The sequence below is a fragment of the Coregonus clupeaformis genome, chromosome 19 (genome assembly GCF_020615455.1).
Source record: "Coregonus clupeaformis isolate EN_2021a chromosome 19, ASM2061545v1, whole genome shotgun sequence".
In the NCBI taxonomy this organism is placed as follows: domain Eukaryota; kingdom Metazoa; phylum Chordata; class Actinopteri; order Salmoniformes; family Salmonidae; genus Coregonus; species Coregonus clupeaformis.
The window spans coordinates 46,913,067-46,930,967 of NC_059210.1; the positions used below are offsets into that span (position 1 = coordinate 46,913,067).

General features: G+C 45.8%; 1 protein-coding gene across 1 annotated transcript in view; it reads left to right on the forward strand.

The window, feature by feature from the left end:
* The window catches only part of LOC121531216 (genetic suppressor element 1-like), a 38,720-nt gene extending 24,305 nt beyond the window's left edge, over positions 1-14,415 (forward strand). Inside the window, exons 8-15 of the mRNA XM_041836471.1 lie at positions 5,313-5,604; positions 8,226-8,854; positions 8,959-9,071; positions 9,160-9,442; positions 10,014-10,127; positions 10,226-10,858; positions 11,035-11,138; positions 13,612-14,415. Coding sequence (XP_041692405.1) covers positions 5,313-5,604; positions 8,226-8,854; positions 8,959-9,071; positions 9,160-9,442; positions 10,014-10,127; positions 10,226-10,858; positions 11,035-11,138; positions 13,612-13,749 — 2,306 coding nt within the window. The 3' untranslated portion in view covers positions 13,750-14,415. The remainder of the gene's footprint in view (positions 1-5,312; positions 5,605-8,225; positions 8,855-8,958; positions 9,072-9,159; positions 9,443-10,013; positions 10,128-10,225; positions 10,859-11,034; positions 11,139-13,611) is intronic.
* The last annotated feature ends 3,486 nt before the right edge of the window (positions 14,416-17,901 follow it).

The window sequence follows — 17,901 nt, forward strand, 5'->3', positions numbered from 1 at the left end:
GCTTCAATGCCATACAACACTCCTTCAGTAGCCTCCAACTGCTCTTAAACACTAGTAAAACTAAATGCATGCTTTTCAATCGAACGCTGCTGGCACCCGCCCACCCGACTAGAATCACCACTCTTGACGGGTCTGACCTAGAGTATGTGGACAACTACAAATACCTAGGTGTCTGGTTAGACTGTAAACTCTCCTTCCAGACTCACATAAAGAATCTCCAATCCAAAGTTAAATCTAGAATCGGCTTCCTATTTCGCAACAAAGCCTCCTTCACTCATGCTGCCAAACATGCCCTCGTAAAACTGACTATCCTACCGATCCTTGACTTCGGCGATGTCATTTACAAAATAGCCTCCAACACTCTACTCAGCAAATTGGATGTAGTCTATCACAGTGCCATCCGTTTTGTCTCCAAAGCCCCATACGCTACCCACCACTGTGACCTGTACGCTCTTGTTGGCTGGTCCTCACTACATGTTCGTCGTCAAACCCACTGGCTCCAGGCCATCTATAAATCACTGCTAGGCAAATCCCCGCCTTATCTTAGCTCATTGGTCACCATAGCAGCACCCACCCGTAGTCTGCGCTCCAGCAGGTATATCTCACTGGTCATTCCCAAAGCCAACACCTCCTTTGGCCGCCATTCCTTCCAGTTCTCTGCTGCCAATGACTGGAACGAATTGCAAAAAATCTCTGAAGCTGGAGACTCTTATCTCCCTCACTAACTTTAAGCATCAGTTGTCAGAGCACCTTACCGATCACTGCACCTGTACACAGCCCATCTAAAATTAGCCCACCCAACTACCTCATCCCTATATTGTTATTTATTTTGCTCTTTTGCACCCCAGTATCTCTATTTGCACATAATCTCTTGCACATCTAGCATTCCAGTGTTAATACTATTGTAATTATTTTGCACTATAGCCTATTTATTGCCTTACCTCCATAACTTGCTACATTTGCACACACTGTATATATATTTTCTGTTGTATTCTTGACATTATGTTTTTTACCCCATATGTAACTCTGTGTTGTTTTTATCGCACTGCTTTGCTTTATCTTGGCCAGGTCGCAGTTGTAAATGAGAACTTGTTCTCAACTGGCTTACCTGGTTAAATAAAGGTGAAATAAAATAAAAAAAATAAATAAATAAAAGGTGGTCAGTGACTCCGCTGTCCTGGCGTCGTGGGGCAGCTTGTTCCACCATTGGGGTGCCAGAGCAGCGAATAGCTTTGACTGGGCTGAGCGGGAACTGTGCTTCCGTAGAGGTAGGGGAGCTAGCAGGCCAGAGGTGGATGAACTTAGTGCCCTCGTTTGGGTGTAGGGTCTGATCAGAGCCTGAAGGTAAGGAGGTGCCGTTCCCCTCACAGCTCCGTAGGCAAGCACCATGGTCTTGTAGTAGATGCGAGCCTCAACTGGAAGCCAGTGGAGTGTGCGGAGGAGCGGGGTGACATGAGAGAACTTGGGAAGGTCGAACACCAGACGGGCTGCAGCGTTCTGGATAAGTTGTAGGGGTTTAATGGCACAGGCAGGGAGCCCAGCCAACAGCGAGTTGCAGTAATCCAGACGGGAGATGACAAGTGCCTGGATTAGGACCTGTGCCGCTTTCTGTGTAAGGTAGGATCGTACTCTGCAAATGTTGTAGAGCATGAACCTGCAGGATCGGGTCACCGCTTTCATGTTAGCGGAGAACGACAGGGTGTTGTCCAGGGTCACGCCAAGGTTCTTTGCACTCTGGGAGGAGGACACAATGGAGTTGTTAACCGTGATGGCGAGATCATGGAGCGGGCAGTCCTTCCCCGGGAGGAAGAGCAGCTCCGTCTTGCCGAGGTTCAGCTTGAGGTGGTGATCCGACATCCACACTGATATGTCTGCCAGACATGCAGAGATGCGATTCGCCACCTGGTTATCAGAAGGGGGAAAGGAGAAAATGAATTGTGTGTCGTCTGCGTAGCAATGATAGGAGAGACCATGTGAGGATATGACAGAGCCAAGTGACTTGTTGTATAGAGAGAATAGGAGAGGGCCTAGAACTGAGCCCTGGGGGACACCAGTGGTGAGAGCACGTGGTGCGGAGACAGATTCTCGCCACGCCACCTGGTAGGAGCGACCTGTCAGGTAGGACGCAATCCAAGAGTGAGCAGCGCTGGAGATGCCCAACTCGGAGAGGGTGGAGAGGAGGATCTGATGGTTCACAGTATCAAAGGCAGCGGATAGGTCTAGAAGGATAAGAGCAGAGGAGAGAGAGTTAGCTTTAGCAGTGCGGAGAGCCTCCGTTACACAGAGAAGAGCAGTTTCAGTTGAATGACCAGTCTTGAAACCTGACTGGTTTCGATCAAGAAGGTCATTCTGAGAGAGATAGCAGGAGAGTTGGCTAGAGACGGCACGCTCAAGAGTTTTGGAGAGAAAAGAAAGAAGGGATACTGGTCTGTAGTTGTTGACATCGGAGGGATCGAGTGTAGGTTTTTTGAGGAGGGGTGCAACTCTCGCTCTCTTGAAGACGGAAGGGACATGGCCAGCGGTCAAGGATGAGTTGATGAGTGAGGTGAGGTAAGGGAGAAGGTCTCTGGAAATGGTCTAGAGAAGAGAGGAGGGGATAGGGTCAAGCGGGCAGGTTGTTGGGCGGCCGGCCGTACAAGTCGCAAGATTTCATCTGGAGAGAGAAGGGAGAAAGAATTCAAAGCATAGGGTAGGGCAGTGTGAGCAGGACCAGCGGTGTCATTTGACTTAATAAATGAGGATCGGATGTCGTCAACCTTCTTTTCAAAATGGTTGACGAAGTCATCCACAGAGAGGGAGGAGGGAGGGGGAGGAGGAGGATTCAGCAGGGAGAAGAAGGTGGCAAAGAGCTTCCTAGGGTTAGAGGCAGAGGCTTGAAATTTAGAGTGGTAGAAAGTGGCTTTAGCAGCGGAAACAGAGGAAGAGAATGTAGAGAGGAGGGAGTGAAAAGATGCCAGGTCCGCAGGGAGTCTAGTTTTCCTCCATTTCCGCTCGGCTGCCCGGAGCCCTCTTCTGTGAGCTCGCAATGAGTCGTCAAGCCACGGAGCAGGAGGGGAGGACCGGGCCGGCCGGGAGGATAGGGGACATAGAGCGTCAAAAGATGCAGAAAGGGAGGAGAGGAGGGTTGAGGAGGCAGAATCAGGAGGTCGGAGGGAGAAGGATTTAGCAGAGGGAAGAGATGATAGGATGGAAGAGGAGAGAGTAGCGGGAGAGAGAGAGCGAAGGTTGCGACGGCACATTACCATCTGAGTAGGGACAGAGTGAGAAGTGTTGGAGGAGAGCGAGAGAGAAAAGGATACAAAGTAGTGGTCGGAGACTTGGAGGGGAGTTGCAGTGAGATTAGTAGAAGAACAGCATCTAGTAAAGATGAGGTCAAGCATATTGCCTGCCTTGTGAGTAGGGGGGGACGGTGAGAGGGTGAGGTCAAAAGAGGAAAGGAGTGGAAAGAAGGAGGCAGAGAGAAATGAGTCAAAGGCAGACGTAGGGAGGTTAAGGTCACCCAGAACTGTGAGGGGTGAGCCATCCTCAGGAAAGGAACTTATCAAGGCGTCAAGCTCATTGATGAACTCTCCAAGGGAACCTGGAGGGCGATAAATGACAAGGATGTTAAGCTTGAATGGGCTAGTGACTGTGACAGCATGGAATTCAAATGAGGAGATAGACAGATGGGTCAGGGGAAAAAGAGAGAATGTCCACTTGGGAGAGATGAGGATTCCTGTGCCACCGCCGGGCTGACCAGATGCTCTCGGGGTATGCGAGAACACATGGTTAGACGAGGAAAGAGCAGTAGGAGTAGTAGTGTTTTCTGTGGTAATCCATGTTTCCGTCAGCGCCAAGAAGTCGAGGGACTGGAGGGTAGCATAGGCTGAGATGAACTCTGCCTTGTTGGCCGCAGAACAGCAGTTCCAGAGGCTGCCAGAGACCTGGAACTCCACGTGGGTCGTGCGCGCAGGGACCACCAGATTAGAGTGGCAACAGCCACGTGGTGTGAAGCGTTTGTATGGCCTGTGCAGAGAGGAGAGAACAGGGATAGACAGACACATAGTTGACAGGCTACAGAAAAAGGCTACAATAATGCAGAGGAGATCGGAATGAAATGAACTAAACATCTGGGAAAGCGAGAGAGCGGGGCCTCCCTCACTTACGTTTCACTGAAACACTCAAATATAACTCTCCCAACTTCCACTTTAGAAATTATAATTGTTGTAAACTACAGCGGTTCAATGTTTTCTAGGAATAGACTCTAACTTAGTTTATTCAGCTAGCTAACTTGGTACAGTATTCTTCCGTGAAAACCGTCCAGGGCACCGAATCCTATGACGCCAAAGCCAGCTAGCATGCCAGCCTCCAATAACATGGTTTAGCACCAATACTCGGTTACAACAAACCACCAGTGTGTTAACACGCCAAGCAGATCATTCGTGTCCGTGTCTAACGTTGTGTAAAGTTTTGGGTTAGTTTTGACAGTTTGAGTGAGTACGTCGTCAACTTATTCAGCCAGTTAGTTAGCTAGAATAGTTAGCATACTAGCTAGCCATTGCTCTCTGCCAACGAACCAACCCCTCCTCCCACAGAGAGCCAAGCTAACGTTAACTAGTCACCCATGTCCCGAATTCCCTTGAACGACTCTGGTTACCAGTATGTAAAAACAAAACAAAAATAAATGTAGGTTATAACTTACCCTTAGTAGCTACTGTTAGCCAGTTAAGTGCAAAGCTAGCCACTGAATCGATTCAGCCAGTTAACGTCTGTCCCAACGGAGAGAAAGCGTCTCCAAATATTAAAGCTAGGTCGTTCCAGCTATTGTTTAGTTAGCTATCCAGGTAGCAACAAGCTAGCTACATTTCGAGTACAGTAGCTACTAACTACATAACGTTAACGCTTCAGATAATGAGGTTAGAAAAACAGCTGAATGGTAGGTAGCTAGCTGGCTTAATTACAGGTACTCTTAAGCGTGAAATAACATTGGAAACAACTATCCACAGTTGCTAATAGTTACCAGTAGCTACCCGCTAGCTAGCTAGCTTTATTGGTCCAGGTAGTGAGTTAGCTAGCCTCGTGCTTCACCGGGCTCAGCCGAATACAATACTTACCTACAATAATTACCTACAATAACCTACAATAACTACCTAGATAAACTACCTACAATACCTAACTACAATACCTATCTACCTACAATCTAAATACATGGTTTAAGCTTTACTCGACACCATATACACCATATAAGCCTAGCTTACCTCCCGCCAGAGAGAGACACAACCTCACCCGACGCATAATGTAGTGTTTAATTTAATTATAATACTTTTCCCCAGGTAAGCCCACCCTCCCTGCCCTCCCAGTCCCTAAACCTCTACAGCCAGACCTCCAGTCCTCCAGGGGGTCAGCCTCTCACCCCATTCCCACCCTGGTGCCCTCTCAGACGGTGAACAACGCACACACTGTCTCAGCCTCTACCAGGGGGCTCCATGGAACACTGGCCTCTGCCATGAAGCTCCAACAGGCCAATGGGGAGAAGCGCTGGTTGTCAAAGCAACGCCGGCAAGGGCAGGAGAGGGAGGCGTGGCCACATGGGGAAGGGGTGGAGCCTAGGAGACACAGCTACAGGTGAGTGTCTAATCAGGCAAGGAACAAGCAATTGAGAAATGCATATGTTTATCAGTTTCCCCAGCAGTCTGTTTGTATGTGCGTCAGTACTTAATTTGAGCCAGATCCTGCCGGAACAGGATCCGGCACCTTTCAGTTTTAGAATGTTTAGTTCCAGAACCCATTTGCCAGGATCCGGTACCTCTTATCACCAGTGGTGTGAAGTACTTAATTAAAAAATACTTGAAAGTTATCCTTAAGTGTTTTTTTGGGGTATCAGTACTTTACTTTACTATTTATATTTTTGACAACTTTTACTTCTAGTTCACTACATTCCTAAAGAAAATTAAGTACTTTTTACTCCATACATTTTCCCTGACACCCAAAAGTACTTGTTACATTTTGAATGCTTAGCAGTACAGGACAATGGTCTAATTCACACACTTATCAAGAGAATATCCCTGGTCATCCCTACTGCCTCTGATCTGGTAAACTCACTAAACACATGCTTTGTTTGTAAATGATGTCTGAGTGTTGGAGCGTGCCCCTGGCTATCCATACATTTAAAAAACAAGAAAATGGTGCCGTCTGGTTTGCTTAATATAAGGAATTTGAAATGATTTATACTTTTACTTTTACTTTTGATACTTAAGTATATTTTAGCAATTCAATTTACTTTTGATACTTAAGTATATTTAAAACCAAATACTTTTGGACTTTTACTCAAGTAGGATTTTACTGGGTGACTTTCACTTTTACTTGAGTCATTTTCTATTAAAGTATCTATACTTTTACTCAAATATGACAATTGGGTACTTGTTCCACCACTGCTTATCACTGTTTGCAATGTAAAAAATATAATAAAAATGATCAGAGTTCATTAAAGTTGCCTCGTCTGTAATTCTCCTGCCCCCTAAAAACGTAATGTGAATAGTGCCTGATATTCTAAGAATTGATTCATGTTGGGCCGGCCGGGGTTTATGGTTTGCGCAACATTGTAGCGTGTGTCAAACTCATTCCACGGAGGGCCGAGTATCTGTGGGTTTTCGCACCACCCTTGTACTTTATTGATGAATTAAGGTCACTAATTAGTAAGCAACTCCTTTTCACCTGGTTGTTTAGGTCTTGATTGAAAGGAAAAAACTAAACCCTGCAGACACTCGGCCCTCCGTGGAATGTGTTTGACACCCCTGTTGCAGCCTATAGACCCCTCAAACTTAACTCTGGAACTCGAAGCCGGTTCCACTGCATTTTGTCATTGTTCCCCTCTAGTCAGGGACTGATTTAGACCTGTGACACCAGGTATGTGCAATTAATTATCAGGTAGAACAGAAAACCAGCAGGTGCCGGACCTCGTAAGGTAAGAGTTAAGTACCCCTGCTATAGACCAACGCGTGGTCATTGCTGTGGTGACAGAGAGAAGTGCGTCTGTATCTCTCACAGAACTAGAATGAGATTCACTTTCTATGATCTCTCTCCTTCTCTCTGCTCTGATAGACATGAGCCTGCAACTCTCATCTCTCCAGCATTGCACTTCGTCATTTATTTCCTTATATAATCATAGGGTGCTGGAGGTGCCACAGCACCCCTGATAAATTGAAATACATTTGCCAAAGTTATATTTACATTTTCGTCATTTAGCAGACGCTCTTATCCAGAGCGACTTACAAATTGGATAATTACTGCTGTCTGTTCAGAAATAAATGAAATCATTCAGAATTCTACACCAGGAGTAGGCCTATGCCTATAATTTAGCCACAGAGGATAAATAGCGTGGCAAATCTGTCAGTGAACAGCATCTAGCGAAAACAGGCCTTTCGCAATATTTCAAATACAATCGCTGGAAAATACAGGTTGGAAAGCATATGGCTCCTGCTGAAAAGAGAAGACTAATCTGTCTGTAGGCTACCAAAATATGTTATCAACTTCCAAATAGGCCTATTGAGTGAACAGCATTGTTTTACAAAGTAAAATACAAGAGAGAGATAAGCTTTTGGCACGAGCGCATCGGCCATCGCCGGTTAGTGAGGTGTGCATCATTGGCTGAGTCAGTGAAACTGGAAAGCTTTTTTAGGACTATAATTTCCTCGTCATATTGTACAATATGTGTGTCTCCACACACCTAGGCCTAAACTATTGATGGATTCAAGACAAGGTTGTTTTTATTGATCTCAGATTCTCAGTTTGTCGGTGTCAAAGTAGCCTGTCATTTCGATAATTTGTGAGGTATTAAAAAAAGATTCTGCTGAAGTCTCCAGTCATCAAAAATTATGTAGAATTACGTGAAATTCGTTTCTAAAAGGCAAACATTTTCCCCGATCCTAGGCTACAATTCCCCCCGGCTACAATTCCCCCATGTATGCAACTTCTGCAAGCACCTCTACTCTACTGCTCTATGCCAGTACGCAAAAGCAATGATAATGCATCTTGGGCTCACTTTTACAAATTAAACACTGATGTGCGTGCGTTAATGCGTATATACATGGATTAAGATAACACTGCAGTATCCTCAGAGTCAGTACTCTCTCTACTCTGCTGACATCTGCTTTTAGCTTGGCTGCATCATCAAGGTCAACATAAAACCCAGTGTGTTCGTGTGTGTGTGTTTGTTTGTGACTACGCTTTTTTTCTTGTTTTCACAGGTCCAACGCCAGCCAGCATGACCCAGGCAACAGAGAGTCTCAACCCTACCTAGGAGCCCCACCTCCACTCATCTCCCCCAAACCTCACCCTCACCTCCTCCACCACCCCCCTGACCCTCCCACCACCCTCTGGAACCCTGCCTCTCTCACAGAGACCCCCCCAGACCCCCGTCGCAGGTTTGACTCCCCTGTTCCCCCCTCCCGCCCCCCTCCTGGCCTGACCAGAGCTGAGTGGCCCCCCAGCTCGGAGCGGGGGGAGGAGGGATGCAGGAGGATGGGGGAGGGCCCAGAGAGGTTCTCCTCCGTCAGGGGACCCATTCTGCAGGTTTCTGGCCTCTGGAGCATGGCTGAGCTCGAAAGATCCACTCACAGTCTCCACCACCAACATAACCATAACCACCTCCACCAGAGGGGCTCACTGCTCCTGTCCTCCCCCAGCCCCAGCTCTGACCTGGGGGTCCAGCGCCCGTCCAGCTCCCCCTCTTCCTCCAGGGACCTCCAGAAGTCTGAGCGGCCAGGCCAGGAGCCTCAAAACCCAGTGGTGTACGATGAGATCCTTCTGCAGCAGCACAGGCTGGTCAGCAAGCTGGACCTGGAGGAGAACAGGAGGAGAGAGGCCAGGGAGGGAGGTAAGAAGAAAGGGGACGTAAGAGGGAGGAAGGGAGGTGAGGAGAGTGGGCATTCAAGAGAGGATGAGACGAAATCTGGTTCTCTCTCTTTCCCCCCCCCCCAGGTTATTACTATGATCTAGATGAGTCGTATGATGAGAGTGATGAGGAGGAAGTGAGGGCCCACCTCAGAAGGGTAGCAGAGCAGCCCCCCCTAAAACTGGACACATCCTCAGAGGTAACTTGCCACACACATAAACAATTGTCACTTGTGCTTCTATAATATTGTTGTATGATTTCATTCTCTTTAATCTGTCTCTCTGTAGAAGGTGTGTTTTCTGCATGTGTGTGGCCTGACTACGCTGGCCCATCGTGACCAGCTGCTTCATCAGAAGAGGAGGAAGAGGAGGAGGATGCTGAGAGAGCGCAGCGTCTCCCCTCCATCTGTACAAGGCAAGAGGAAGACCCCTCGTCCTACTGTGGCACCCCTCCCCCCCCTCAGCACCACTCTCACCCCTGAGGAGCTGAACTGCTTCCCCCAACTGGAGGACAAGAAACACTTCCTCAACATGCTTAGCCTGTCCCATGTGACCATCCAGCAGAGGAGAGGTAACGTACAGTACACTAACCCCAACACAGTACACCCTAGCTCTTATTCTCTAACCCCTATCCACTACAACCTAGTATACTCTAATGCCCTATCCAAGGGGTATTAAAATCTTACCCTAGGAGTTCCGGAGTACTGCTGTGTTTCTGTTCTACCTGATAGTTAATTGCACCCACCGGGTGTCTCAGGTCTAAATCAGTCCCTGATTAGAGGGGAAGAATAAAAAAAGCAGTGGAACTGGCTTTGAGGTCCAGATTTGAATTTGAGGTCCAGATCTCTCTCTCTCTCTCTCTCTCTCTCTCTCTCTCTCTCTCTCTCTCTCTCTCTCTCTCTCTCTCTCTCTCTCTCTCTCTCTCTCTCTCTCTCTCTCTCTCTCTCTCTCTCTCTCTCTCTCTCTCTCTCTCTCTCTCTCTCTCTCTCTCTCTCTCTCTCTCTCTCTCTCTCTCTCTCTCTCTCTCTCTCTCTCTCTCTCTCTCTCTCTCTCTCTCTCTCTCTCTCTCTCTCTCTCTCTCTCTCTCTCTCTCTCTCTCTCTCTCTCTCTCTCTCTCTATATATATATATATATATATATAGATAAGGAGAAGATGGAGGGGTTGCTGAAGGCTATAAAGCTAAAGAGTGTGACGTTGGACACCATCAGATACAACCCATTACCCCTCTGTAGCAGCACCCCTGTTCTCTCAACTGGTAAGACGCGCACACACACACACACACACACACACACACACACAAATATATACACAGAAAGGGTAACACCCATGAGATCCTTATGTTTATGTTTTCAGGCGACGACTCACCTGTCCTCCCAGCCTGCAAGTCAAACGGACTCCACTACCCAGATTCCCCAAGCCCCTCGTCCCCCTACCCCCACCATCCCGACAACCTTCACACAAACCCACTAAACCCCCAACCCCCTCCACCCCGCCACCCCTATCCCCTGGCTCTCCACCCCGACAGGGCAGGATTGGGCGAACGTCACCCATCTAAGAGGCTCCAGGATCTCCAGAACGGAGCAGGCCACCTTGGCCATCCTCCCCAACCGAAGGTGCCCCTGGATGGGCAGAACAAGCCCTGGGAAAGATTCATCCGGGAGGACTTCGCCCAACACTTCCACCAGGCTGTGTTGCAGTCTACCCACAAGACACTGGGTGGCTCCCCTTGTGTTCCAGAATCCAGTATAAAGTCTGAGCCCTCAGCGCCCTACAACATCCCCCCTCTGAAGAGACCAGACCCCCTTCACACACCCCCACACCCCACCAACGGGCATCTTCCGTACCCTTCTCCACCCCACCATGACCCTGATGGTGTACGGGATGAGCTGTCAGAGGAAGAGGAGGACGAAGAGGAGGAGGACGAAACCCCTAAGAAGTGGAGGGGCATAGAGTCAGTCTTTGAGGCGTATCAGGAGTATGTGGATGGTGAGTTAACCTTTCATCTACAAATAGTTTTTAGTTTTTGTCAAATATTCTTTATCTTCCCCCCACACACAATTTCTCATCCTCTATGCCCCTCTCCCTCTATGACCCCATGTCTCCCCTTTACCCTCCTGTTGCTCTCGCTATATCTCTCTTCCCCCCTCCCCCCTCTCTCTCAGAGCGGGGTATGGAGAGACAGGTTCTCCACAGTCAGTGCCGGAGGCTGGAGACTCAGAACTACACTCTCAGTCTGACAGCTGAACAACTCTCACACAGCATGGCGGTAAGAACCTCAGGGCCCATATCCACAAAGTGTCCACAAAGCTCACATATCCACAAAGTGTCCACAAAGCTCACATATCCACAAAGTGTCTCAGAGTAGGAGTGCTGATCTAATCAAATCAAATTGTATTTGTCACATGCTTCGTAAACAACAGGTGTAGACTAACAGTGAAATGTTTACTTACGGACCCTTCCCAACAATGCAGAAATAAAAAATATAATAAATACACAATGAGTAACGATAACTTGGCTATATACACAGGGTACCACTACTGAGTCGATGTGCAGGGGTACGAGGTAATTGAGGTATATATGAACATATAGGTAGGGATAAAGTGACTAGGCAACAGGATAAGAAAAGGGTCAATGCAGATAGTTAAATAGTTAGCCAATAGCTACCCAGACTAACTATTTAGCAGTCTTACAGTGAGGGAAAAAAGTATTTGATCCCCTGCTGATTTTGTACGTTTGCCCACTGACAAAGACATGATCAGTCTATAATTTTAATGGTAGGTTTATTTTAACAGTGAGAGACAGAATAGCGACAAAAAAATCCAGAAAAACGCATGTCAAAAATTTTATAAATTGATTTGCATTTTAATTAGGGAAATAAGTATTTGACCCCTCTGCAAAACATGACTTAGTACTTGGTGGCAAAACCCTTGTTGGCAATCACAGAGGTCAGACGTTTCTTGTAGTTGGCCACCAGGTTTGCACACATCTCAGGAGGGATTTTGTTCCACTCCTCTTTGCAGATCTTCTCCAAATCATTAAGGTTTCGAGGCTGACGTTTGGCAACTCGAACCTTCAGCTCCCTCCACAGATTTTATATGGGATTAAGGTCTGGAGACTGGCTAGGCCACTCCAGGACCTTAATGTGCTTCTTCTTGAGCCACTCCTTTGTTGCCTTGGCCGTGTGTTTTTGGTCATTGTCGTGCTGGAATACCCATCCACGACCCATTTTCAATGCCCTGGCTGAGGGAAGGAGGTTCTCACCCAAGATTTGACGGTACATGGCCCCGTCCATCGTCCCTTTGATGCGGTGAAGTTGTCCTATCCCCTTAGCAGAAAAACACCCCCAAAGCATAATGTTTCCACCTCCATGTTTGACGGTGGGGATGGTGTTCTTGGGGTCATAGGCAGCATTCCTCCTCCTCCAAACACGGCGAGTTGAGTTGATGCCAAAGAGCTCGATTTTGGTCTCATCTGACCACAACACTTTCACCCAGTTCTCCACTGAATCATTCAGATGTTCATTGGCAAACTTCAGACGGGCCTGTATATGTGCTTTCTTGAGCAGGGGGACCTTGCGGGCGCTGCAGGATTTCAGTCCTTCACGGCGTAGTGTGTTACCAATTGTTTTCTTGGTGACTATGGTCCCAGCTGCCTTGAGATCATTGACAAGATCCTCCCGTGTAGTTCTGGGCTGATTCCTCACCGTTCTCATGATCATTGCAACTCCACGAGGTGAGATCTTGCATGGAGCCCCAGGCCAAGGGAAATTTACATTTATTTTGTGTTTCTTCCATTTGCGAATAATCACACCAACTGTTGTCACCTTCTCACCAAGCTGCTTGGCGATGGTCTTGTAGCCCATTTCAGCCTCGTGTAGGTCTACAATCTTGTCCCTGACATCCTTGGAGAGCTCTTTGGTCTTGGCCATGGTGGAGAGTTTGGAATCTGACTGATTGATTGCTTCTGTGGACAGGTGTCTTTTATACAGGTAACAAGCTGAGATTAGTGTGCTCCTAATCTCAGCTCGTTACCTGTATAAAAGACACCTGGGAGCCAGAAATATTTCTGATTGAGAGGGGGTCAAATACTTATTTCCCTCATTAAAATGCAAATCAATTTATAACATTTCTGACATGCGTTTTTCTGGATTTTTTTGTTGTTATTCTGTCTCTCACTGTTCAAATAAACCTACCATTAAAATTAGAGACTGATAATTTCTTTGTCAGTGGGCAAACGTACAAAATCAGCAGGGGATCAAATACTTTTTTCCCTCACTGTATGGCTTGGGGGAAGATGCTGTTCAGGGTCCTGTTGGTTCCAGATTTGGTGCATCGGTACTGCTTCCCATGCGATAGCAGAGAGAACTGTCTATGACTTGGGTAGCTGGAGTCTTTTGACAATTTTTAGGGCCTTCCTCTGACACTGCCTGGTATAGAGGTCCTGGATGGCTGGGAGCTGGGCCCCAGTGATGTACTGGGCCGTACGCACTACCTTCTGTAGTGCCTTGTGGTCGGATTCCAAGCAGTTATCAACTTTTTGAGGATCTAGGATCTGTCCATACAATTTTATTTATTATGATCTAAAAGTAAAAAACTAAAGCTTGATCAGCAGTCTGTCTGTCTGTTTGTGACTGTTTGTTTACACTGATGTGCTTTGTTCACCCCCACTCACTCTTTTAGTAACTCTCTCGCTCTTTATCTCGCTCTTGCTCCATTCCCTCTCTTTCTCTCTCTCTCTAGGAGCTGGTGAGTCAGAGACAGAGGGTGAGAGATGAGAGAGAGAGGCTGCAGGCTCAGCTAGAGCACTTCAGGAAGTGTCTGACCCTTCCCAACGTGCACTGGGGCAAGGGGCAGGTCAAAGGTCGCCTCCCCCGGTGACTCCCTGCCCTGCTCCTGACAGGTTGACAGAGACAGACAGTCAGACTGACTGACCTCTAGAGAGAGAGAGGGCACTGGATTGGTTACCAGTCAGAGGCAGAGATGGAAGAGAGCTCTGGACGGGGAAGGAAGAGAGGATGGTAGAAAGGGAGGAGTGCCACGCTCCTAGACTCTGTAGTGTGGTCAGACTCACCACTGGTGAAAGACTAGAAGTCTAAAAGCTAGAGGTCTTAGCTACATAAGAGTATGGCATAATATTGGGACCCACTTTAACCAATTCTAGAATTTGGGACAAATACAATGACCACTATGTCCTCCTTTTCTCTCTCCATGATTTGGAAGGGTTTGGAATCAACCAATAGCCAGCCCAAAAGGGAATGCACAACCAATAGCAAGCCAACCAACCACAGAACTGGAAGGACTTGAATCAGCCAAGATGCACTTAAAGACCTAGAAGAGCTACTAGTGATCATACTAGTGACAGTACTGTTAGAACTATCTAGAACAGTAAACACTGTGTTATAGAGATATTACTATTCTGGAACTTTTTTCACTTGGGTTCATGGACTTGCAAAAACATTAGTTGTAGAATATTTAAGACAGTGTTTCTATAAGGAAATAACTGGAGGTTGTGAAAATGTTTAAAAATATATATATACAGTTGAAGTCGAAAGTTTACATACACTTAGGTTGGAGTCATTAAATCTTGTTTTTCAACCACTCCACAAATTTCTTGTTAACAAACTATCATTTTGGCAAGTCGGTTAGGACATCTACTTTGTGCATGACACAAGTAATTTTTCCAACAATTGTTTAAAGACAGATTATTTCACTTATAATTCACTGTATCACAATTCCAATGGGTCAGAAGTTTACATACACTAAGTTGACTGTGCCTTTAAACAGCTTGGAAAATTCCAGAAAAAGATGTCATGGCTTTAGAAGCTTCTGATAGGCTAATTGACATCATTTGAGTCAATTGCAGGTGTACCTGTGGATGTATTTCAAGGCCTACCTTCAAACTCAATGCCTCTTTGCTTGACATCATGGGAAAATCTAAAGAAATCAGCCAAGACCTCAGAAAAACAATTGTAGACCTCCACAAGACTGGTTCATCCTTGGGAGCAATTTCCAAACGCCTGAAGGTACCACGTTCATCTGTACAAACAATAGTACGCAAGTATAAACACCATGGGAACACGCAGCCGTCATACTGCTCAGGAAGGAGACGCGTTCTGTCTCCTAGAGATGAAACTACTTTGGTGCGAAAAGTGCAAATCAATCCCAGAACAACAGCAAAGGACCATGTGAAGATGCTGGAGGAAACAGGTACAAAAGTATCTATATCCACAGTAAAACGAGTCCTATATCGACATAACCTGAAAGGCCACTCAGCAAGGAAGAAGCCACTGCTCTAAAACCGCCATAAAAAAGCCAGACTATGGTTTGCAACTGGACATGGGGACAAAGATCTTACTTTTTTGAGAAATGTCCTCTGGTCTGATTAAACAAAAATAGAACTGTTTGGCCATAATGACCATCGTTATGTTTGGAGGAAAAAGGGGGTAGCTTGCAAGCCGAAGAACACCATCCCAACCGTGAAGCACGTGGGTAGCAGCATCATGCTGTGGGGGTGCTTTGCTGCAGGAGGGACTGGTGCACTTCACAAAAAATATGGAATTGTGAAAAACAGAGTTTAAATGTATTTGGCTAAGGTGTATGTAGATGTCCGACTTCAACTATATATATATATATATATATATATATATATATATATATATATGTATATGTATATAGTACCAGTCAAAACTTTGGACACACCTACATTCCAGGGTTTTTCTTTATTTTTACTATTTTCTACATTGTAGAATAATAGTGAAGACATCAAAACTATCAAATAACACAGATGGAATCATATAGTAACCAAAAAAGTGTTAAACAAATCAAAATATATTTTATATTTCAGATTCTTCAAAGTAGCCACCCTTTGCCTTGATGACAGCTTTGCACACTATTGGCCTTCTCTCAACCAGCTTCATGAGGTAGTCACCTGGAATGCATTTCAATTAACAGGTGTGCCTTGTTAAAAGTTAATTTGTGTAATTTCTTTCCTTAATGTGTTTGCGCCAATCAGTTGTGTTGTGACAAGGTAGGGGGGGGGGTATACAGAAAATATCCCTATTTGGTAAAAGACCATATTATGACAAGAACAGCTCAAATAAGCAAAGCGAAATGACAGTCCATCATTACTTTAATACATGAAGGTCAGTCAATACGGAACATTTCAAGAACTTTTAAAGTTTCTTCAAGTGCAGTCGCAAAAACTACCAAGCGCTATGGTGAAACCTGCTCTCATGAGGACCGCCACAGGAAAGGAAGACCCAGAATTACCTCTGCTTCAGAGGATAAGTTCATTAGAGTTACCAGCCTCAGAAATTGCAGCCCAAATAAATGCTTCACAGAGTTCAAGTCACAGACACATCTCAACATCAACTGTTCAGAGGAGACTGGGTGAATCAGGCCTTCATGGTCGAATTGCTGCAAATAAACCACTACTAAAGGACACCAATAAGAAGAAGAGACTTGCTTGGGCCAAGAAACACGAGCAATGGACATTAGACCAGTGGAAATCTGTCCTTTGGGCAGATGAGTCCAAATGTGAGATTTTTGGTTCCAACCGCCGTGTCTTTGTGAGACACAGTGTAGGTGAACGGATGATCTCCGCATGTGTGGTTCCCACCGAGAACAATGGAGGAGTAGTGATGGTGCTTTGCTGGTGACACTGTCAGTGATTTATTTAGAATTCAAGGCACACTTAACCAGCATGGCTACCACAGCATTCTGCAGCGATACACCATCCCATCTGGTTTGGGCTTAGTGGGACTATCATTTGTTTTTCAACAGGACAATGACCCAACACACCACCAGGCTGTGTAAGGGCTATTTTACCAAGAAGGAGAATGATGGAGTGCTGCATCAGATGACCTGCCCTCCACAATCCCCCGACCTCAACCCAATTGAGATGGTTTGGGATGAGTCGGACGGCAGAGTGAAGGACAAGCAGCCAACAAGTGCTCAGCATATGTGGGAACCCCTTCAAGACTGTTGGAAAATCATTCCAGGTGAAGCTGGTTAAGAGAATGCCAAGAGTGTGCAAAGCTGTCATCAAGGCAAAGGGTTGCTATTTGAAGAATCTCGAATATAAAATATATTTTGATTTGTTTAACACTTCTTTGGTTACTACATGATTCCATATGTGTTATTTCATAGTTTTGATGTCTTCACTATTATTCTACAATGTAAAACATTTTTAAAATAAAGAAAAACCCTTGAATGAGTAGGTGTGTCCAAACTTTTGACTGGTACTGTGTGTGTGTGTGTGTGTATATATATATATATATATATATATATATATATATATATATATATATATATATATATATATATATATATATATATATACACAGTTGAAGTCGGACGTTTACATACACCTTAGCCAAATACATTTAAACTCAGTTTTTCCACAATTCCTTACATTTAATCCTGGTAAAAAGTCCCTGTCTTAGGTCAGTTAGGATCACCACTTTATTTTAAGAATGTGAAATGTCAGAATAATAGTAGAAAGAATGATTTATTTTAGCTTTTATTTCTTTCATCACATTCCCAGTGGGTCAGAAGTTTACATACACTCAATTAGTATTTGGTAGCATTGCCTTTAAATTGTTTAACTTGGGTCAAACGTTTCAGGTAGCCTTCCACAAGCTTCCCACAATAAGTTGGGTGAATTTTGGCCCATTCCTCCTGACAGAGCTGGTGTAACTGAGTCAGGTTTGTGGGCCTCCTTGCTCGCACACGCTTTTTCAGTTCTGCCCACAAATGTTCTATAGGATCAGAGCATATGAGCGGAGTGGAGCGGTGAGAATCTCAGCTCCTCGCTCACGGAGTTGTTCACCCCTCCGCTCCCCCCGCTCAAAGCCACATCAGGCCAGTCCGCTCATTATCGCTCAGCGCTCAACGCAGTTTGCATCGCGCTCCACTCAAATCGCCCCCGCTCACTCCAAAAAAGGAACAAAATCTGCATGTATTTCACTTTTAGCTTAAACCACAGCCTTACTTTATCTCCCCGAATTTGTTGCATACAGACTCATCTCG